This window comes from Dipodomys merriami, unplaced genomic scaffold (genome assembly GCF_024711535.1).
Source record: "Dipodomys merriami isolate MVZ:Mamm:240054 unplaced genomic scaffold, mDipMer1.0.p SCAF_25, whole genome shotgun sequence".
Classification (NCBI taxonomy): domain Eukaryota; kingdom Metazoa; phylum Chordata; class Mammalia; order Rodentia; family Heteromyidae; genus Dipodomys; species Dipodomys merriami.
This window is the reverse complement of record NW_027203937.1, coordinates 6309440-6329830: the sequence shown is the minus strand read 5'-3', so window position 1 is coordinate 6329830 and position 20391 is coordinate 6309440. Positions and strand designations below refer to the sequence as shown.

The following is a 20391-nucleotide window of genomic DNA, read 5'->3' as shown; positions in this document are numbered from 1 at the left end:
TCAATATAACAAAATTCATTAGTGAAAGTGAATCTCACTATGTCCAAAGCCAAAGACAAAAATGGTAAGGGTTTGACTATACTGGCTCTGACTTCTTGCAATGTTGCAACAGTGGTTTATGACAAAAAGACTGGAGACAAGTCCAGGCGATGTTTCCTTACCAGTGACTCTCACATCTGCATCTCTTCTTTCTCCTTAGTAACACTGATTTCTGTCAACTTTCATATCTGGCTTCTTGAAAGTTCCAGTCCCCTAATCCATTTTCAACTGCTTAACTAGAATAGTTTAGGGGCTGTGAACGTGGCTGAGTGGTAGAGTGCTCACCTAGCATGCATGAAGCCCCAGGTTTGATTCCTCAGTTCCACATAAACAGAAAAAGCCAGTAGAGCGGTGGCTCAAGTGGTAGAACACTAGCCTTGAGCAAAAGAAGTTCAGGGACAGCAACCGGACCCTGAGTTCAAGCCCCAGGACTGGCAAAACAACAACAACAACAACAACAAAAAACCTGAATAGTTCAAAACCTAAGTTGAGCCACATCCTCTTTCTACCCACTAACTTTCCCTGAGGCTTTAAGGTCTGTGGAATGAAGTCTGAACTCTGCAGAAAGGCACATCTGTCCCCATAACTTCCTATTCCTTTCTGTTAAGCCTTCATGTTATATGATGTATCTATTTCCACTCCCAGAAACTCACTGACTTTTTGCTTGTTCTACTTGGCCTATTTCCCAGCCCTTCTCCCTGCCTAAATCATTTCTATTATCTTCAAACCCAATCCAAATCTCACCTTGTACACCATACTAATGGAAATGAATCTTTTTTTGTCTCATTATGACATGTTTTGTTGGCATTTTGAATTATGAATTTGTTTTCTGACTAGAACTGTTTGCTGTAATATGGTCAGATTTATATATATATGTACTTTTCCTTATAGAATATACTATTCTTTTTATGGCTAAATACTATGTTCTTTGTTTCTTATAATTCTTCCTAAAGGGGAGTAGACTGTGTCCAAATATAATCAATGCATGCCACATGATGAGATTTTTAAACTATGAAGTAAGCACAATTCCATACCTTGTGCTTTGTAACTTCCTTCCCTCAAGCACTTTTCAAAAAGGGCCTATAATATTAGAAGTAGCATGGACAAAATTAGTTTACTTCATTAAAAAATTATTAAAATATTAGACGGTGATCTTGCTTATGGAACAAAAATGTCTTCAAGTATTTATTTTGGAATCTGTGGTTGTTCTCACCTTATTCCAACACCCTGTACCTAGTGCTATCACACAACAAATGAAAAAATGGCTTGGGGATGAATAAAGGAAGCAAATTAAAAAATAAACTATGTCAAGTCAGTATTGTTTTCTTTTTTGTGCTGATACTGGGGCTTAAACTCAGACCTTGTGCTCTCACTCAAGGTTGGCTTGAGCTACAGCTCTACTTCTTCAAGTCAGTATTATTGTTTTTTGTTGTTGCTGCTGTTATTATTTGCTGGTTCTGGGGCTTTAACTTAGGGCCTAAGTGCTGTCCTTGAGCTTTATTGCTCTCTGGGGCTTTAACTTAGGGCCTAAGTGCTGTCCCTGAGCTTTATTGCTCAAGGCTAGTATTTTATCACTGGAGCCACAGTTCCATTTCTAGGTGTGTGTGTGTGTGTGTGTGTGTGTGTGTGTGTGTGTGTGTGTGTGTGTGTGTGTGTGTGTGTGTGTGTGTGTGTGTGTGTGTTTAATTGGAGAAAAAAAGTCTCACAGACTTTCCTCCCTGGGTGTGTGTGTGTGTGTGTGTGTGTGTGTGTGTGTGTGTGTGTGTGTGTGTGTGTGTGTGTGTGTGTGTGTGTGTGTGTGTGTGTGTGTGTTTAATTGGAGAAAAAAAGTCTCACAGACTTTCCTCCCTGGGTGTGTGTGTGTGTGTGTGTGTGTGTGTGTGTGTGTGTGTGTGTGTGTGTGTGTGTGTGTGTGTGTGTGTGTTTAATTGGAGAAAAAAAGTCTCACAGACTTTCCTCCCTGGGTGTGTGTGTGTGTGTGTGTGTGTGTGTGTGTTTAATTGGAGAAAAAAAGTCTCACAGACTTTCCTCCCTGGGCTAGTTTCGAACCATGATCATCAGATTTCAGCCTCCTGAGTTGGTTGGATTATAGGCATAAGCCACCAGTGCCCAGTATGTCAGTATTGTTTTTTACTTATGGCCATTATTTTTACTCGTCGGCAGTCCAGGGCTACCATAGTTCATGCTATACATCTGTCAAACTCAAACAAGCACTCCCATCCAAGTATGGGACATTTTGATGGCACTATGAAACTATTTCTACTACAACTGGTTTGAGGAAATCTGAAATCTAGTAAGATTCAATATTCACTTAAGAGCTCCATCTAAATGATTATCTGAGTCAGGTCTCCTAAAAAGTGAAATCTTCAAATGGATTTGCTATCTATCCTGGGAGGAAAATACCAAATGCACTGTTTTGTCAAATTGACTCATCTGTACTCTGCCTTTGAGTGCAAACTACTAGTCCCTTTTACTGGTCTTATTACTGGGAGTAAAAGCAAGTAGCTAATTCTTCTGCTAGAAGACAGACATAAACAATCTTTTTAATGTATAAAAAAATGAGCATTATTGGAAAAGGAGTATTATTGGAGAGCTAAAGAACTGATTGATTTTCATTCAACAGAGATAAGAAGGAGATTGGTGGCTTATGTATCACCAAAACACAGACAAATGAAGTTCTGATTAGCATTTTGATTCACTACACTGACTTACAAAATAATGTTTGGTTCTATCCAAAACAAAGCTAGAAGGAAATGTACAGTTTTGCTCACAAGGAAATACCTCATTTTCCTACCATTTCACAGGCAAGTGACCAGAAGAAACCCAGCCAAGTCCAAGTTCAAGGGCTTATCCTCTCTCTCTGAACTCATTAGTTGTTTTTTGACTACTAGACATTACAAACCTCTGCAGCAATCAAGCTTCCCCCTCCCTGAATGCCTTCTAACTTTCCATCTTGAGTGCTTCTCAAATTCTCTTCTGTCTTTCTATAAGCACCAGTGTGCCTGGAGATACTTCTGAAGAGAATCTTAGCGAAGCAAAGCAACAAAATCTGGGTGCTATAAATCCTTCCCATATTTCATGGTCATATTTTTTTTCTCCACTTTAGTCTTTTTCTACTGACTCCCCTAAGGTCCAAAACATTTTGTTCAGTCATTCACTCACTTACTCATTGGTGTCTTTATCACTCCCCTCACTTGCTATACATTCTTTATTTAGTTATCTGCTCTCCCATCAGCTATTCTTGTTCACTCATGCAGTCTTTCCACAAAACATTTGTGGGCATTATCCAAATATTAGGAATAGGACAGTGGACAAAACAAAACAGTAAGTGTAAGGTCCACTCCTGGATGGCTAGCAGACTCCACCCTCTTCTCAGCAAAGTCTCCACCCAGTACCTGCGTTACCTAGGCAACTGGGACACCTGGAAGAGGTCACATCTGCATCTGCTGAGGTCACAACTGAATTTGATGTGGCCACACCTTTCTCCGCCCATACCCTACATAAGGCCTAGCCCAGGCCCAGATGCCCTCTCCTTTCTCTTTTCTAGAGCTCTCTCTCTGCTCTTTTCTAGCTCTTTCTCAGCTCTTTCCTTCTCTTCTCTTTCCCAGCTCCCTTCTCTTTTCTAACTCTCTCTCTTTCCCAGCTCTCCCAGCTCTCTTTCCCAGGCCTTTCCCCACCACGTGGAGGACCAAGATGGCCTGGTGCAGCCGGAACAATGACTGAACCAACCCCTTACCTGAATACCATATGCGTGGTGCTATTCTTACACGGCTACCTCTTTTTAAAAAACCTAACAATAAGTAAATTAAGTCTTTAACCTAATGGATCTGGAGGAAAAAACAATCTTTCCTCAAATTCCTTAAACAATTATTAGGTATTTCTGTTCTATGAACACCACAAATCTCATCTTTATGCTTATAATCCTAGCTACTCAGGAGGCTGAGGATTGCAATTCAGAGCCAAAGAGCAAAAGAGCTCAGGGACAGAGTCCAGGCTCAGAGTTTAAGCCCCATGACCACCATCACCAACAACAATATTCATTTGGTGGTCCTTATAACTTAAGAAAAAGTCTAGCCTGACTCTCAAAGTTCTTTTCAATTTGATTTCAGCTTCTTCATATACACTTTGCCCAGCAGGCACACAGCAGACTTCCCATGCCAGACCATTTCCAGGACTGTGGCATGCCAAGGCCTTCCAGACCTCAGGTCAGCCTCTGCCTGTATCATCCCCGCATTCCATCTAACATAACCCTTCTCATCCTTCAAGAATCACTTCCAAAAGCTCTCAGATCATCTTCCCTTTCTATTCTTTATAAAGTCAGTGCTGCTCTCATAACATGTTAAGTACTATCGCCACACCAAACAGGTTCATAATTATACATAGCCCCTTCTCCAAACAATGGGTTCCTTGAAGACAAGGGACCAGAGAGAAATGAAAAGGTCAGACCATATCCAGGTCCCTTCATTACAAAGAAGTGTCAGAGGCAAGGACATATAAGGTCCTGGTCCATATAGAGAGCCTACTATTCTTAGTGGCACCCCCAGCACCCAAACTTGTTTCACAGAACATATAACCCTGAGTAATAAAGAAGGGGCTTCTTAAAGGCTGACTTCTAAAGTCAGAAAAATAACTTGTCCTGATAATATTAATACTTAGTACAGCGTGTATGGGAAGGGTCCTGACCCAAGTGGGAGGAGCTTCTAATTTTTTTAAAGTATTAAAGTTTGAACTCATGCCCTCTTGCATGCTTGGCTGGCACTCTATCCCTTGAGTAATACCTCCAGCCTGGAATTGTGCTAGTTAATTGCAGATGGAGTCTCTTGGACTTTTCTGCCTAAGCTGACTTCAAACTGACACCCTCTGATTCTCAGCCTCCTTAGTAGCTAGGTCTGAGCCAATGGTGCCCAGCTGATGTTTTGTTCTTTACTCCCTATCTGACTCAGCCACGCTCTAAGGCTTACTGTGTATGTGTCTAACAAATATTTATGTGCTATCAATATATGGTTTGTGGAGCAGTGTCAATCCATGAGCTGTTTATTAGTGATTCAAAATGAGATAAGTACAAAAATTGGGAATACATGTTGAGAACCATTTATGAGTTTTCTGAGACATCTCAGCATATGACCAGATCTCCATTTTATGCCATTGTTATTTTCCATATTTTGTGTGTGTGTGTGTGTGTGTGTGTGTGTGTGTGTGTGTGTGTGTGTGTGTGTGTGTGTGTGTGTGTGTGTGTGTGTGTGTGTGTGTGTGTGTGTGTGTGTGGCATGAGCCACCAAAGCCCAAAGGGTATTATTAGCCTGTGATGATTAGAAATATTTTTTTTAAAGAAAGAGAAGTTAACAAAATAAAATTGTTTCTTCACTACAGTTTATGGTATATTGGCTCAGCCAACACTACCTAGCTAAGCTTGGAGTTTCCTTTTTGCTACTCTAAAGAGAAACTTACTCTGTTCATAAGCTTCTCTCTGCTTCCTTTGCTATAAGTACAAAGAGGAATTTAGAAAGAATACAAGCAGATGTTCATGCTCCTGACTCTAGGCCAAGTACAGAGTTTTAATTCTTCATGTGTAGACCTCAACAAAATTGTGCCCACAACACCATGAAGGACCCAGCCACCAAGTCTATTAAAAAAAACAACAACAACCAACAAATAAAAAACAAAACAACCCAGATTCCTGTGGCTCACACCTGTAATCCTAGCTACTCAGAAAGCTAAGATCTGAGAATCATGGCTCAAAGCCAGCCCAGGCAGGAAAGTCTGTGAGACTCTCCAAAACCTACTCAGAAAAAGCCAGAAGTGGCACTGTGACTCAAGTGGTAGAGCGCTAGACTTTAGCACAAAGATGCTTGGGGACAGCGCCCAGGCCCTTGAGTTCAAGCCCCAGGACCAGCAAAAAAAAAGAAAAGAAAAGAAAAGAAAAGAAAAGAAAAGAAAAGAAAAGAAAAGAAAAGAAAAGAAAAGAAAAGAAAAAAGAAAAAGAAAGAAAGAAAGAAAGAAAGAAAGAAAGAAAGAAAGAAAGAAAGAAAGAAAGAAAGAAAGAGAAAAAGAGAAAAAGAAAAAAAGAAAAAAGGAAAAAAAAACCCTCTCCACACTCCCCAACACGTGGCTAAGAAAATATTGATAAGTATTGAGTCACTCTATTGAAATTCACGTAGTCTAAAAGTACAGGCACTAAATACACTTAACACACCCAGTTCACAAAGGTTAAAGTGTGAAAACACTGTAGGAAACTTGATATCAAGTAAAGTTGTGGTTTCTGACATGGAAAAGAGGAAGTGAACTATTGCTTTTTGTATAGTTAGTTCTGAGTGATTCCCACACATACCACACATTATAAGGCTTGTCTTCTTTTTATATATTTTTTTGTTGAAAAGCTTCTGTACAGAGGGGTTACAGTTACATGAGTAAGGTAATTAGTACACTTTCTATCTAGCACTGTTATCCCCTCCAGACTTGTCTTCTTTACCATATTTTATTTATGTAATAAGAAATAGCATCATTATATTGCCATTTGGATGTTGTCAATTTTCCATCTTCCTAAAAAATGATAAATGGTTCCTTCACCTTCTTTCAGGTAATCTCACCACATACTGGTAAGGCATCTATATTCTGACTTACAAAACATAGCTTTGTGTCTATGGTCACACAAGAAATGCAGAAAACAAGTACACTTGCAGGTCATGGAAGGTTTATTAGCCTGAAAGTGAGGAAGACTGAGGAAATACCCAGTCTCTTCTCTGTGGAACACGAGGAGATGGAGTCAGGCACCTTTGCCCACTCAAGCCCTTTGAATTGGACTGACTATCTGGAAGGATGAGAAGTTTGACTTGGATAAAATTGCAGTAAGTTGAGAGTGTCTCTGATATCCCTGAATTGTCCCCTTCCCTTAGTTGGTCAATGCTCTGGTGCTTTGTGGTTCTTACCATGCCTGATCCTAAGACCTGATTGCAGCTCCTTGGAAGTGGATCTAAATGGCTATGTTCTTTCTCCTAGAGTTTCTCTTTTTTTTGGGGGGGGGGGGGAGGGGGAGAGTCTGGTCATGGGCCTGAACTCTGGGCCTGGGCGCTGTCCCTCAGCTCTTCAGCTCAAGGCTAGCGCTCTACCACTTGAGCCATAGCGCCACTTCCGGCTTTTTTTTTTCTGCTTATATGGTGCTGAGGAATTGAACCCAGGGCCTCATGCATGCAAGGCAAGCACTCTACCACTGAGCCACCTTCTCAGCCCCTCTCCTAGAGTTTCTAATAGTTCAAATTTCTTGTCTTTATAAAGGTAAAGCCTTCATCTTCAGGTAGCTGGTAAATGAGAAGGCACCAAGGGGGGAAAGAGTCCCTTCATACCCTCTCCTAGACATTCTGAAGTATTCATTTGTATTTTAGATCCTACCCTTTAAGTTGCTAATATTATATGCTAGGGACTATGTTAAGAATTGTACATACACCAACTAATTACTTGTTTTCCCATTAACAGTACTATTATTGCTCTCAGTTATAGCCATAGAAATAGATGCCCAAGAAATAAAGTCAGAACTACTGCAAGTGAGACCACAGTATCACTTGGTGGCTACTATAGAGGTGTTTACCCAATAACTAGCATGGGCTCTATAAATAGAACTTTACAAGTTGTCCTGGGGGAACAGAGTAGACCCTGTCACTCATGGGTGGGAAGGGGTAAACAACGGGTAATCAATTCATCATTACATTTTCTTTGGCTTTCTGTTTTATTAGTGTATTAACATTCCATTTTCCATGTGGAAAAACTTTACTTTTTTTTGGGGGGGGGGTCCGGTCGTGGGGCCTGAACTCTGGGCCTGGGCACTGTCCCTCAGCTCTTCAGCTCAAGGCTAGCACTCTACCACTTGAGCCACAGCGCCACTTCCGGCTTTTTTCTTTTTGCTTATGTGGTGCTGAGGAATCGAACCCAGGGCCTCATGCATGCAAGGCAAGAGCTCTACCACTGAGCCACCTTCCCAGCCGGGAAGAACTTTACTTATATGTGACTTCGCAATGCCTAGAGGTACTTATATTGGGTGCCTTCACCCATAAAAAACTATGTTGGAAATATATCTGTTTCTGGATACCTCGGCCTTGAGCCCTCATTCAGTGGCTCCCCCTTCAGCTCCCCCTTCCCCATCAATGATATCACAGTTGGAGGCTTTGAGTTTAACTAGCTTCACCTAGCAGCTGAGGATAAAATGCTACTGTTTCTCCCACTCTCTCCTACACCAACAGGACCCTCCTTAAATAGCTAAGAGAACATTATTATACCTCAAAAGATTTGGGCAGTACAGTTCCATAACTAGATACTTCTTAGGAAGGATTAAAACATGCACAGTTTCCTTGGTCAGATGAAAACATGTACGGAAAAACTACCACAAATAAAATTATTGAATACACACTGCATTTTTTTTATTTGGCAGTACTGAAGTTTGTACGGAGAACCTTGTACTTCCTTGGCATATATACTGCTTCCTGAGTCATGCACCTACCCGTATTGCTTTGTTATTTTCCAGATGGGGGGGGGTCTCACGTTTTTGCCCATACTGGCCTAGACAATGATCCTCCTACTAATGCCCCCTGAATAATCATCATGCTTAGCTTCTTATTGGTTGAGATGGGGGTCTCACTAACTTTTCTTTGTCCATGCTTGCCTTGAACTGCTGCTATCTTCCCAATCTTTGCCTTCTTAGTAGCTGAGATTACACACATGCACCATCATGCCCACCCAACACTGAATTTTATTTAGTATTTAACATGTGCTATGTGTTCTATGTTCATTATTACCAAGTCTCATAATGGCCTTTTGGGTATATATAAGCATTCCAGTCTAGGGCTAAGAAATAGAGGTAGAAGGTTCAATGGTTTGCCTATAGCCCTAATGGGTAATAAATGGCAGACTCAGGATTTGAACTCAGCCTTCCTGGGACCTGCGCTGGAGCTACTTCTATTGTACCAAGCTGTTACAGTGCTATCATCATTCATCTCACCTCTGAGATTAAGTCATTTTAGAATACCACTATAACCTACTCCTGGGAGAAATTAAAAGCAGTTATTGCTGGTGCTGAAAGATGGCCCCTTAACATTTTAATTCTACTTATAATTCAGATTTGTTAGAAATTCTAAAAGAATATTGCTTAGACTCTGTCCCCATCATGGCCCCGAATTCTCTCACATACTAACTACCCTCTTCCTTCACTAATAGCACCAGTCCAACATTTCTACAGCACATCAACTCACAAAACTCTCAAGCTCTGTCTTACCTTGGGCTTGCTGGTGCTGTGTCTTCTTCTGGCTCTTCTACAACACCAGCTACCTCTGAGGAAAGGAAAGCATCTTTGTTGACATTATTCACCCAGCTTTCCTTTGCCCCAGTTGCTCTGTCTTTACTCTGCTCAGCTGAAACAACAAATGATTAAAAAAAAGGTTATCTCTCTCCTCCACAACCTATACCACTCTCATTCACTCCTATTACTAAGGGCTCAAATCCAAGCTCTGAACTTTCTGAGTCTCAGAATCAGAATTTCATTTATTGTTGGTCATGGGGCTTGAACTCTGGACCTGAGCTCTGTCCCTGAGATCAATGCTAGCTCAAAGCTAGCATTCTTTCACTTGAGTCACAGTGCCATTTCCAGTTTTCTGGTGGTTAACTGGAGATAAGAGTCTCACGGACTTTCCTGCCCTGGCTGGCTTTGAACCACGATCCTCAGATCTCAGTAGCTAGGATTACAGGTGTGAGCCACAGACACCTGGCATGGTATTCATATTATATTATATTATTATTATACACATTATTATATTAGCTCCTCTCTCCAAAGCTGTCTCTAAGAGTGTAGGTATACTTTTCTTTGTTTATTTTAGGTATACTTTTAAATATGCAGATGATAAAACAAAATTTTGATTCCCTCCAGATTAATCTGACCTAGAGTCAGGACTAAATTTGCACAGCCAAAGGATGCTGTGGGCAGGAAGAATATTCACTGGGACAATCTACAATGTGTTCTACATGATGCTTGGTTCTGGGATACAAGGGGAACAAACGATTATAGTCTACAATGTTTTCTCTACTACCTCTTCCACCCTATTTCCTAGTCCCTACACATCTGAATTTTTCTTTTTTTTGTTTTTTGTTTTTGTTTTTGGGTCCGGTCGTGGGGCCTGAACTCTGGGCCTGGGCGCTGTCCCTCAGCTCTTCAGCTCAAGGCTAGCGCTCTACCACTTGAGCCACAGCGCCACTTCCGGCTTTTTTCTTTTTGCTTATGTGGTACTGGGAATCGAACCCAGGGCCTCAGGCATGCAAGGCAAGCGCTCTACCACTGAGCCACCTTCCCAGCCCCCACATCTGAATTTTTCTTACTTCGTACTAGGCAGATGTCATTCCTCTTATAAAACCCTTGTGTTTTCTTTCAGCAAACAAGTTCTTTTGCTGCTGACCACAAATACTCTCTTTATTCCTGAACTTCTCTGATAATTATCATCAATGGAATGAGAACTATTAGTCACTGTGGTGCTAAGTTTTTTTTGTAAGCATTATCCTAGGAGCTAGGAGCTATTTTTTTCAACTTATACATCTGGAAATTGATGGTCTTCAAGAGTTCAAGAAAATTGCCTAAGGCCACATAGCCAGTGCTTCTACTATTACTAACTACTCAAACGGCTGCAATCTGAGGATCTTAGGCAGGAAAGTCCGTGAGACTCTTATCTCCAATAAACCACTCGAAAACCGGAAGCGGCGCTGTGGCTCAAGCGGTAGAGCACTCGCCTTGAGCTGAATTATTGAGGGACAGCACCCAAGCCCAGAGTTCAAGCCCCATGACCTACCAAAAATAAATAAATAAATAAATAATGTACTTGGTTGATTAATAATGTGTCAAAGATGATTCATAAGAAGACGGATCTCACTTTGTTTAAGTCTTTTAGCTTACTCAGAAGGTTCTAAAATTCCAAAAATTGGGCAACTACAACTGAATAAGGTACTTTAAAGGGCTTCCTTTTTTTATATTGCACAGCTTTGTGGCTTGGATCTTATCTATCTGAACCAGGGCAAGATTTTGAATTAGAGGGTATCCATTGTGTAAAGCACACCTCCACATGATTTCCCTCAGCAAATTTCAGTAACAAAGTCATACCCTAACCTACACTCTTTTCTACACATACACTGAGGGTCAGCATCTCACCTGCCACTTGGAGCCTCTTCTTCCTCATAGATGCTCGGATAATATCTGCACCATGGATTTTGTCTCTGTGCCTTTTTGCCTTGGCTTCATAAAACCATTGGCCACTCATATTCTTCAACTGCTGGTCATCCTTAATTTTTTCAGGCAAATGTCTACAAAAGGAAAAGAGTTTTACTTTGCTGAGAACCCCAGGGCAAAATAAATGAGTTCACTATGACACTGCATAAAGAAAATTTTAAACACATAAGTGAAATAAAGCTATTAATGACTTATAAGACACAAACTTCATGTATGACTAACAAATGCTCCACTTTGACAGAAAAGTTAGAAATTTAAAGACCAACATTTTTAAAGTACAAAGGTCTAATCCATGGTCCTATGATGATGCCTAAAATTTCTTAAGATCCATTTCACTTTGTGGTTGTCATCTTCTGCATCAACTGTTCAAGTGTCTTAGAGATGATACGGTAAACTTCTTGAAGTAGGGCTTCAGGGTGGTAACATACCTCGTGGATTTAATCAATCAACATGTGTTAACAGCCCTGTGCACCTGCCTGGAACTTAATAAACTCTCACCGAGTAACTGGTGATAAGATTACCAGCTCATCAGTCCTTTCAATCTTGATGAAATGAGCTTATGAGAGATTTTTCTGGAAGCCTTCCAGGCATGACATCCTTGAAAATTAAAGCAGGCTAAAATCAGGGAAGATCAAATTTGGGAAGAAGGCTGGGCAGAAACATTTGACTTGTGGATGCTTTTAAGAGTTCCAGTGAAAAGCTAAAACCTAAAGAATAGGCCAATGCTGCCTTCCTAAAACTTTCTGAATTTATATTAGTTGGAAATAATAGTATTCTCTTTTAACCTCTATATCTCTTTTATCACCTCAAAATGAGAACCACAAATCTCTCTTTTCTTGCTCACAAAATAAAGTGCAATAAAGACCTTATAGAAACAACTTTTTGGAAGTTAGAATTGCCACGTGTGGAATGTCTCTTTTAGCCAGAGAACATGAATTGGCCAAGATGGTAGAGCTGGAGAGTGCCATACCTAGACATCCATCCCCTAGATCATGTTAGGTGGGGGTAGGCAAAAACTCAGGTCTAGCAAGGATATCTCCTTTTTTCCAACCATTCCTAGAGTACAGCCAGAGTAAAGACTGCTAGAATTACCTCTCTGCCCGCTCCCATTTAGCTAAGAAGGAATGAGCATACCCTAAACATATTCAATCACAGTTCTTGCCCACACATTGTCACAACAGTCCATCTCTAAATCCTGAAAAGACAGCAGCAGCATCTCATAGTTCTGAGTCATCACAGAAATTATTATTGCTGTTAAGTACTTGTAATCATTTCTCATTGCCTAATGCTTTTAAGAGCAGACAATCCTCTTTGTGTTGCTGGTACCGCTCTTGATTTCTGATTTCTTTTCCTGACAAGGCTAAGTCTGAGTCCAATTCCAGAAGACGGAAGTCTTTTCCATCTCATTCTGGGAAGATTGAATCTAGGTCAGGGCCTAGATTCAGTGCATCTTTGCTGCATGTGTGGGAAACAGTGGCTATTTATTGAGCACCTGCAGAGTGAAGGAATATGCTATGAGGTACCCGACCACTTGGCTTCAGGTTACCTTTTCAGATCCATTTCCCACAACTTACTCTCATACTCACTTGCCATTACCCTAGACTGTTCTCTAAACTGCATTTCTCAACTGATAGACTGTAGAAAGGGAAAGGTATAGCAGAAGACTATTCCCCAAATAGGTCTAAATTCCAGTTTTGTTCTTCCTACATGTGATCATGGATGGATGACCAAACCATGCTAAGTTTTGATTTTCATTCTAATAAAGTTAGGGGAAAATAAAATCTACCCTGTAACATGCTTGGCTAGAAGTATCTGGACCCTGGACAGAGGCCAATGAAGGTGGAGCTTCTTGGGATGTCTTTCCCTTGATTCTTGTCTTTGCTCCTCATCCTACAGCTCTGCAGATCCAGCCCAAGAAGGGCCTACTTCCCTACGTTCCCATGGCACCTCTCCTGTAGCAGACACCACACCATGCCCCAACAATCTATTTGCACATCTGTTTCACCCAGTCATCTGTAGACTCTGCAAACTCATCTTAATCACCTTTGTCACCCTAGCACATTGCACAGAGCCTAGTACAGAGCTGATACTGATATCCAGTGAGTGTTTGTTGAGTGAATAAATCAGTGAACAAATAAATGCTCAGCAGCCACCCTAGTGTGAGTCAGGCAACAGATAATGAAAACTTGGCAGGAGATCAAGCATCACAATGACAGGGGTTTCTCATCATACTGATGTCATGCTAATCTCTCATCAGAACAGGTCAAAAAAATCATGAAAAATGACACCTGTCAGCACCATTGCTGAAGGAGACCACAAACCCTCACAGCAGAACAACTCTCAATTCCTTCTCCTGAGACAATTTTGTTCAACTGAAAAGCACTCTGCTTTGTAGGGATCCTTTGCAACCCTTCATCTACTCTCCTCACACATACACAGTGAGCAGTCTATGGGAGGCAGACACAAGAAAATACATGCCTTCCCTATACTGTAATGGCCATTATAGTAAGGAAAAGATTATGACCTTTTGTTTTGAAATGGCAAAAGAATGACAATTCTTTCAAATGTAATAAATCCCACTTACAAATTTCCCAACATGATTATTGCTACTAAGCTTAATAACCACCTTCTAGATCTTTTCTTAGTCACTCATAATATTTTGTAGATGACTCTGTATGTGTGACATCAAAGACTAGATTTTATAAAGACAGATCATTTAAAAAAATTCAACTGTGATGCTATTAATAAAACCATATCTATCTGCTAACCAGTGTTGAGCTTTTTTTTCCCTGAACCATAATTGTACCCATCAAATTAGCACTAGAGCAGGGCACTGGCGGCTCGTGCCTATAATCCTAGCTACTCAGGAGGCTGAGATGTGAGGATCACAGTTCAAAGCCAGCCTGGGCAGGAGAATCTGTGAGACTCTTATTTCCAATTAACCACCTGAAAACCAGAAAAGGGGCTGTGGCTCAAGTGGTAGAGCGCTCACCTTGAGCTGAAGAGCTCAGGGACAATGCTCATGCCCAGAGTTTAAGCCCCACAAACAGAAAAAAAAAATTAGCACTGGATTTCCTCATTCATTTACTATCTAGTTGAAGGAGGAAAAAGGTAAATTCCTTCAGATTGACACTATCCTTTACCATCCTCTCAACCATACACATTGTATTTAGTAGAGAACTGGGCATAAAGAAAACACTCAGGGGCTGGGAAGGTGGCTCAGTGGTAGAGCGCTTGCCTTGCATGCTCAAGGTCCTGGGTTGGATTCCTCAGCACCACATAAGCAAAAAGAAAAAAAAGCCGGAAGTGGCGCTGTGGCTCAAGTGGTAGAGGGCTAGCATTGAGCTGAAGAGCTGAGGGACAGCGCCCAGGCCCAGAGTTCAGGCCCCACGACCAGACCCCCCCCCCAAAAAAAGGAAAACACTCAGTAAATACTACTGGATGGCTGAGAATATAGCTTAGTGGTAGAGTGTTGCCTAGCATGCATGAAGCCCTGGGTTCATTTCCTCAGCACCACATAATCAGAAAAAGCCAGAAGTGGCGCTGTGGCTCAAGTGGTAGGGAGCTAGCCTTGAGTAAAAGAAGCTCAGGGACAGTGCCCAGGCCTTGAGTTTGAACCCCAGGATTGGCCAAAAATAAATAAATAAATACTACTGGGTTGGTGGGCAAGGGTGACACAGAAGCCCAGAAAGGACAGTGTCCTGCCAGGATCCAAAGCAAAACACCCAGTCATTCTCCTATCCAGTCTCCTGTTTCTTCTGCTAACACTTACATAGCATCTGCCTTATACTGGACCATGTGCTTGGCGTTTAACAGGCATTACAGCATTTAATCCTTACAATGTTACCATAAGATACAAAGAACTTAGTCATCTGCAGAAGGTAGCCATTTTGCCTGCCCACTATGCTACAGACTACACATTTAAGCCTTATCTGCTTATTTGTTTACTTATTCATTCCCTATCAGGGGTAGATTTGAAATTGTGTGTAAAAATTCAGTAAATAGCTCTAACCGCCAATATTAATTCTTTGAAGTGCACAGAGAGTATGAGGATTCAGAGGAGATATAGAAGAAAAGAGTGTGCCCCAGCATGGCTTTAGCACTCCTTCCCAGACCACCCCTTTGTTTCTAGTGCTCACACACATGCATTCCAGCTCCTCAACATGATCCACAAAGGCCTGACATTATAGGCTGGACATGGATGACACTATCTAGCCAATTGTGAATGGTAAGGACGATGATTGATCCATTTTCTAGCCTTTTGCTGTTGTTGCTTAATCCCCCAGTACAGTCAGGTCAAGGTAGTTGATTGGATTATGCAATTTTAAAATATTCTTAGCTTTGTATATGGCTCAAGTGATAGAGGACTTAACTAGGAAGCATGAGATCCTGAGTTCAAACTCCAATACTGTCAAGTTATAACAATCATGATGATAATAAAGTACTCTTAGATGTTTGCTTAGAATGTGACCAATTGGTCATGAGCCAGCGGCTCACACCTCTAATCTAGCTACTTAAGGGGCTGAGATCTCACCATCACAGTTTGAAGCCTGCTGGGTAGAAAAGTCTATGAAGGGGACTCTCATTTCCAATAAACCACCAAAGAGCTGGAAGTGGAGATGTGGCTCAAGTAGTAGAGCACCAGCCTTGAGCAAAAAAGCTAAGCTACAGTGTCCAGGAGCCACAGAGCAAGGACAACAAAAGAAAAATGTGACAGAAGATATCTTAGATAGTGATGAGTGGCCTCCCTTTCTAAATGAGATGACTGTGGTTCAGAGAAGTTAAGAGATTTGCTCATAATCACCCAGTCAGGACCAGAAACCAGCCCAACTCTACACTAATATTCTCTCCACTACCCTATACTGCCTGAAAAGGCCAAATATAAGTTTGGTTTTAAAAATGACTACCACACCTCACTCTAATGCAACCTTTAATGGAGAAGTTAGAAGCCAACCCATCTAGTCCTTACAGTAAAAATGATAAGAAATGCATCTCTTAGACTGTAGACACATCCTAGAGTCCCATAATCTGTTGAAAGACAGCACAGGGTATGTAAAGGGCATTTACCCTCTTTAACCCTATTTCCTCATTCGTTGGATGGGTTCACTGTAATGATCTGAAGATAAAATTTTTAAAGAAATGTATGTGTAGCTCCATGTGTGGTATAGTTCCTTGATAAGTGTTAGCTCCTTTTTGCTTCCTGCGATAGAAAATACTGTCAGAGGTCCTGTCAGTCAGATCTTCAATGTCAACTGCCTTCATTTAAAAGAAACCAGATCCTGAGAATCATAAGATGTGGTGGCAGTTGAGACGGTATCTGCTATAGAGACGTCATGGCCATAGATGTGGTTGTGCCTGTATGGGGGTGGGGGACGTGGCGCTAGTGTGGTGTACAGACAGACATGTGCAGTGATTTCCGGCTGGCAGTGTGATGCAAAGCACAGGAAACACCACCTCCACAGTGTGTTATTTTCAAACCATAAAAGACTAAAATTACATACATGTTTATATGGATGTGTTTCCTTAAAAGTCAAGAGACAGGATGGAAGAGACAGGCAGGCAGGGAGACAGAGCGCATGGGTGTGTGTGAGAGAGGGAGGGGGGGGCGGATCCACCTATATGGATGTCTGCTTCCCTGCTGACCTGCAAAATGTCTTTAGTTGGAAGTTAGTAACCTGAGCCCAGCACTTGTGGCTACAGGTAGAGGCACCATGAAGACCATTGTGACAAGTCATTCAGAGCTACTGCCTTCTCATCTGCACCCCAGAGACTCCACACAGGATAGCCCTTAAGTACATAGTCTACTGCTACTACTAGACTGGTTGAGCAACTTAAGAACTGAACACTAAAATGACTGCCATAGCTATGGATGCAACGTGACATGAAACTAAATCATCTCCAAAATGTCTGAAGTGGGCTTGAGTAGGAGTAATCAAAGCACAGGATGTATGCAGACAGGTGAAAAGAATTCAATGTGAATGCTCAGTCTCACCTTCGGGGCTTCTATAATGGGTTCTGAAGCAGCAGATATCCTAGATGTGGAGGCAGGAATGCTATAGGCCACTAGTTACACCTTTATGGCTACAGGAGGGTTTTACTCCCAAGTGCATAGAGAGTTAGCATTTGAAATAACAGTACCGATATTATGAGAAGTTTGCCTTTCTAATAATGTTTTCTTTAGAGTGATAGAATAGTTATACAATTGGTATTTCTAAGCTACAAACCAACTAGAGAGAGAACTGAGGCTTTGTATAACCACATTAGGGAAGCAAAATTTAGACTCCATATTTGCAATTGGCAATCTATTAACTGAATGAAGGCCATGTGGTGGTAAATTCTTTGAGGGATGAGATGTTTTCAGTTACCCTAGAAACTCACTTTACATCACTGCCCAAAGCAGTTCCTTGTACTTAAAAGGTGCTCTATTCAATTTCACTACATTAAGTAATCAGTTTTAGAATTATTTCCCTGCTAGAGAATCAGATTGTTAACTACAGTCTTCTGTTCTATAAAAGCACAGATTGCGTGTTGAATAAATGGATTAAAATGTATTCACTAACTAACATGTCAGGAAGATTAAAAATTATTATACTTAAAACTGACTTCAAACTTTTGAATTTGGTATTACAGTCATACCTAATCTCTGAGTTGGGGCTCAGAGAGGTTAAATAAGTTGTCCAATGAGCCACAGATGATTGGAAGTAGAGCTGGGATTTAACTTTAATGTCCACACAGGGGAGTTCTTTCCCTGTGTCATGAGTGAGCTCTTACTGTTCTGTTCTGGAAGGAAAATTGCAACAAGCTTCCTGGGGCAGAAGAAGAGGCACTAAACCAAGAGCTTTTCTTTGTATGGCTTTGGCACATCTAACTTTTGACCCTAGACAAGTCATTTCCCCTTTCTGGGCTTTAACCTATAAAATGACTGATAGGAATCCAAAGTCTCAATTTCTGATCTGTCAAGCTTAACTTGTAGAAGAGGTAAAGACAAATAGCCAAAGGATGGCACAGGAGCTTCTAAGATAAAAACCCATCAAGTAGTTCAGAGACCCAATTTTGGTCCAGAAGCAGAACAGGAGCATGGAAAATGACTTGGGAAAAGAATATGATCCCAGAGACCCTTCAGTTCCAGAGAAAAATAGGACACAGCAAGGTTCTTCTTGTGTGAACATATTATGGGTTAGACTCTCAGTATTGCAAGCCATTGTTTCATACCCACCTGCCACAATGGCACTTCTTAATAGTCTTAGTGTCCTGGCCAATTCCTGGATCATGGCCGAGTCCACAAGAGATGTGTGATGCCAATTTGAAAGCTCCTTGGAGTAGTGTTGTAGACAAGGCTTAACTCCCTAGATTTGTCACCACCCCAAGGGTTCTTCAAGAATAGAGGAGGAGGAGGAGGAGGAGGGAGGAGGAAGGAGGGGAAGGGAGGAGGGGGAGGGAGGAGGGAGGAAGGAGGAGGGGGAGGGAGGAGGGAAGAGAAAGGAGGGAGGAGAGAGAAGGGAGGAGGAAGGAGGGAAGAGAAAGGAGGGAGGAGAAAGGAGGAAGGAGAAAGGAGGAAGGAGGAGCTAAATTTTTGGCAGTTGCTAGGGCACTTCAGAAACAAAGAAGAAAGGAGAGTGTGCAAAACCAAGTCTGCCAAGGAACTCTTGGATATTTTGCTGTGTGTATGTGTGTAACAATCCTGGCCTTGACAAATCTTGGGGTTGCTATGAGAAACATAAGAGGATAACATTCATGAAAGACCTCCATAAACTGTGAATGTGTGAAGATTAATGCTACCCAGGATTAGTGTCAGCTCTCTGCTGCTCCTGGGGAAACTGTTCAAAGGTAGAGTACTTGCTGAGAGTGGGGTGTAATGCTCCATGCAGGTCCAGGGAGCACTACAAGTGACTCATAGAGATGAGCATGATTCCCTTCTCCATTGTTAGATGTCAGAAGAGGAAGTAGAGTATACCATGAGTATGTGAAGCCATTAGAGTGCAATTTCACCCTCATACTGATACCTACTGGCTTTGTGATTTGAGCAATTCACCTGATGGGTCTCAAAGTTGACTTCCTCAGACATAAAGCTGAGTAGGGGGTAATTATATCCCACTATACCTTCCAACTACCTAGCAGTGTGTGAGCTCATAAAAATAATGGGGATAAGAGTGCCTAAGGTACACTTCCAGTTGGAAGCCCTTAAATAGCTGGCCCAATCCTTGCCAAGGGAGCAGATGTACTGTCACTCGGATGTTGGTGGCATGCAGAGGAACCACCCCAATGTGGGTGAAACTGTCACCGGCAACCTGCTGAGCAAGTGGGCCTATCCTGGAGCAGCTACAAGGACAATTTTTTTTTCCCGGTCAGTCGTGGGGCTTTTCTTTCTTTTTTGCTGTTTTTTCTTTCTTTTCTTTTTATTTTAAGGATGATTTTTATGAAGCTGATTAAAATTTGCTTTTAAGAGGAAGAGGAGGAGGAAGAAGGAAGAGGTGAAGGAAGAAGGAGGAGGAGGAAGAGGAAAAGAAGAAGAAAAAAGAATGAGAACATTGAGGCCTTTATATCTTATTAAGCATCATAGTTATCAGTAGCAATAATCAGACATTATTTAGTACTCAAAGTTATTTTCAGTGTGTTCTTTCACAAAGCATGTTCAATATATATGGTCAAGCTATAGGAAATGGTGCAAATAAATCCACTATTCATGGTCCTTGTACTTTAGGATGTAAAAATACAATTTATGCTCCTTTTGGGTAACTCCTGGGATGAGAAGCATAAAGTTAATACTAATAATTCCCATGTAGAAAACCTTTCACTGCCTCCATAGCACAAGATTACAAAGACAGCAAATGGACTAAGCCCAGTTAGTTGGTGACTTTGTCTAGTGCTCTTTCTACTGCAAAGGTGAGCAAAAGCTATAGGAATATTGACATGTTCCTCCTAACAAGGCTTGTGTGTCAGAGTTACTATTCTTCTCCCTGGGTTTGAACCAAATGAAAATTTGACTTGATCAGAGTATTTTAATTTTGCTGTTAAAACCAATTCCAGTATTTCTAAAAAATATGCAAAACTATGAGTTTTTTCTCTATATTCTCTCTAAAATTTTAGAAACCAAAGAATAT

General features: G+C 41.3%; 1 protein-coding gene across 1 annotated transcript in view; it reads right to left on the bottom strand.

The window, feature by feature from the left end:
• Sytl2 (synaptotagmin like 2) overlaps positions 1-20391 on the bottom strand; it is a 132674-nt gene that overhangs the window by 46794 nt on the left and 65489 nt on the right. Inside the window, 2 exon segments of the mRNA XM_070034849.1 lie at positions 9299-9434; positions 11213-11364. Of these exon segments, the coding sequence (XP_069890950.1) occupies positions 9299-9434; positions 11213-11364 (288 nt within the window).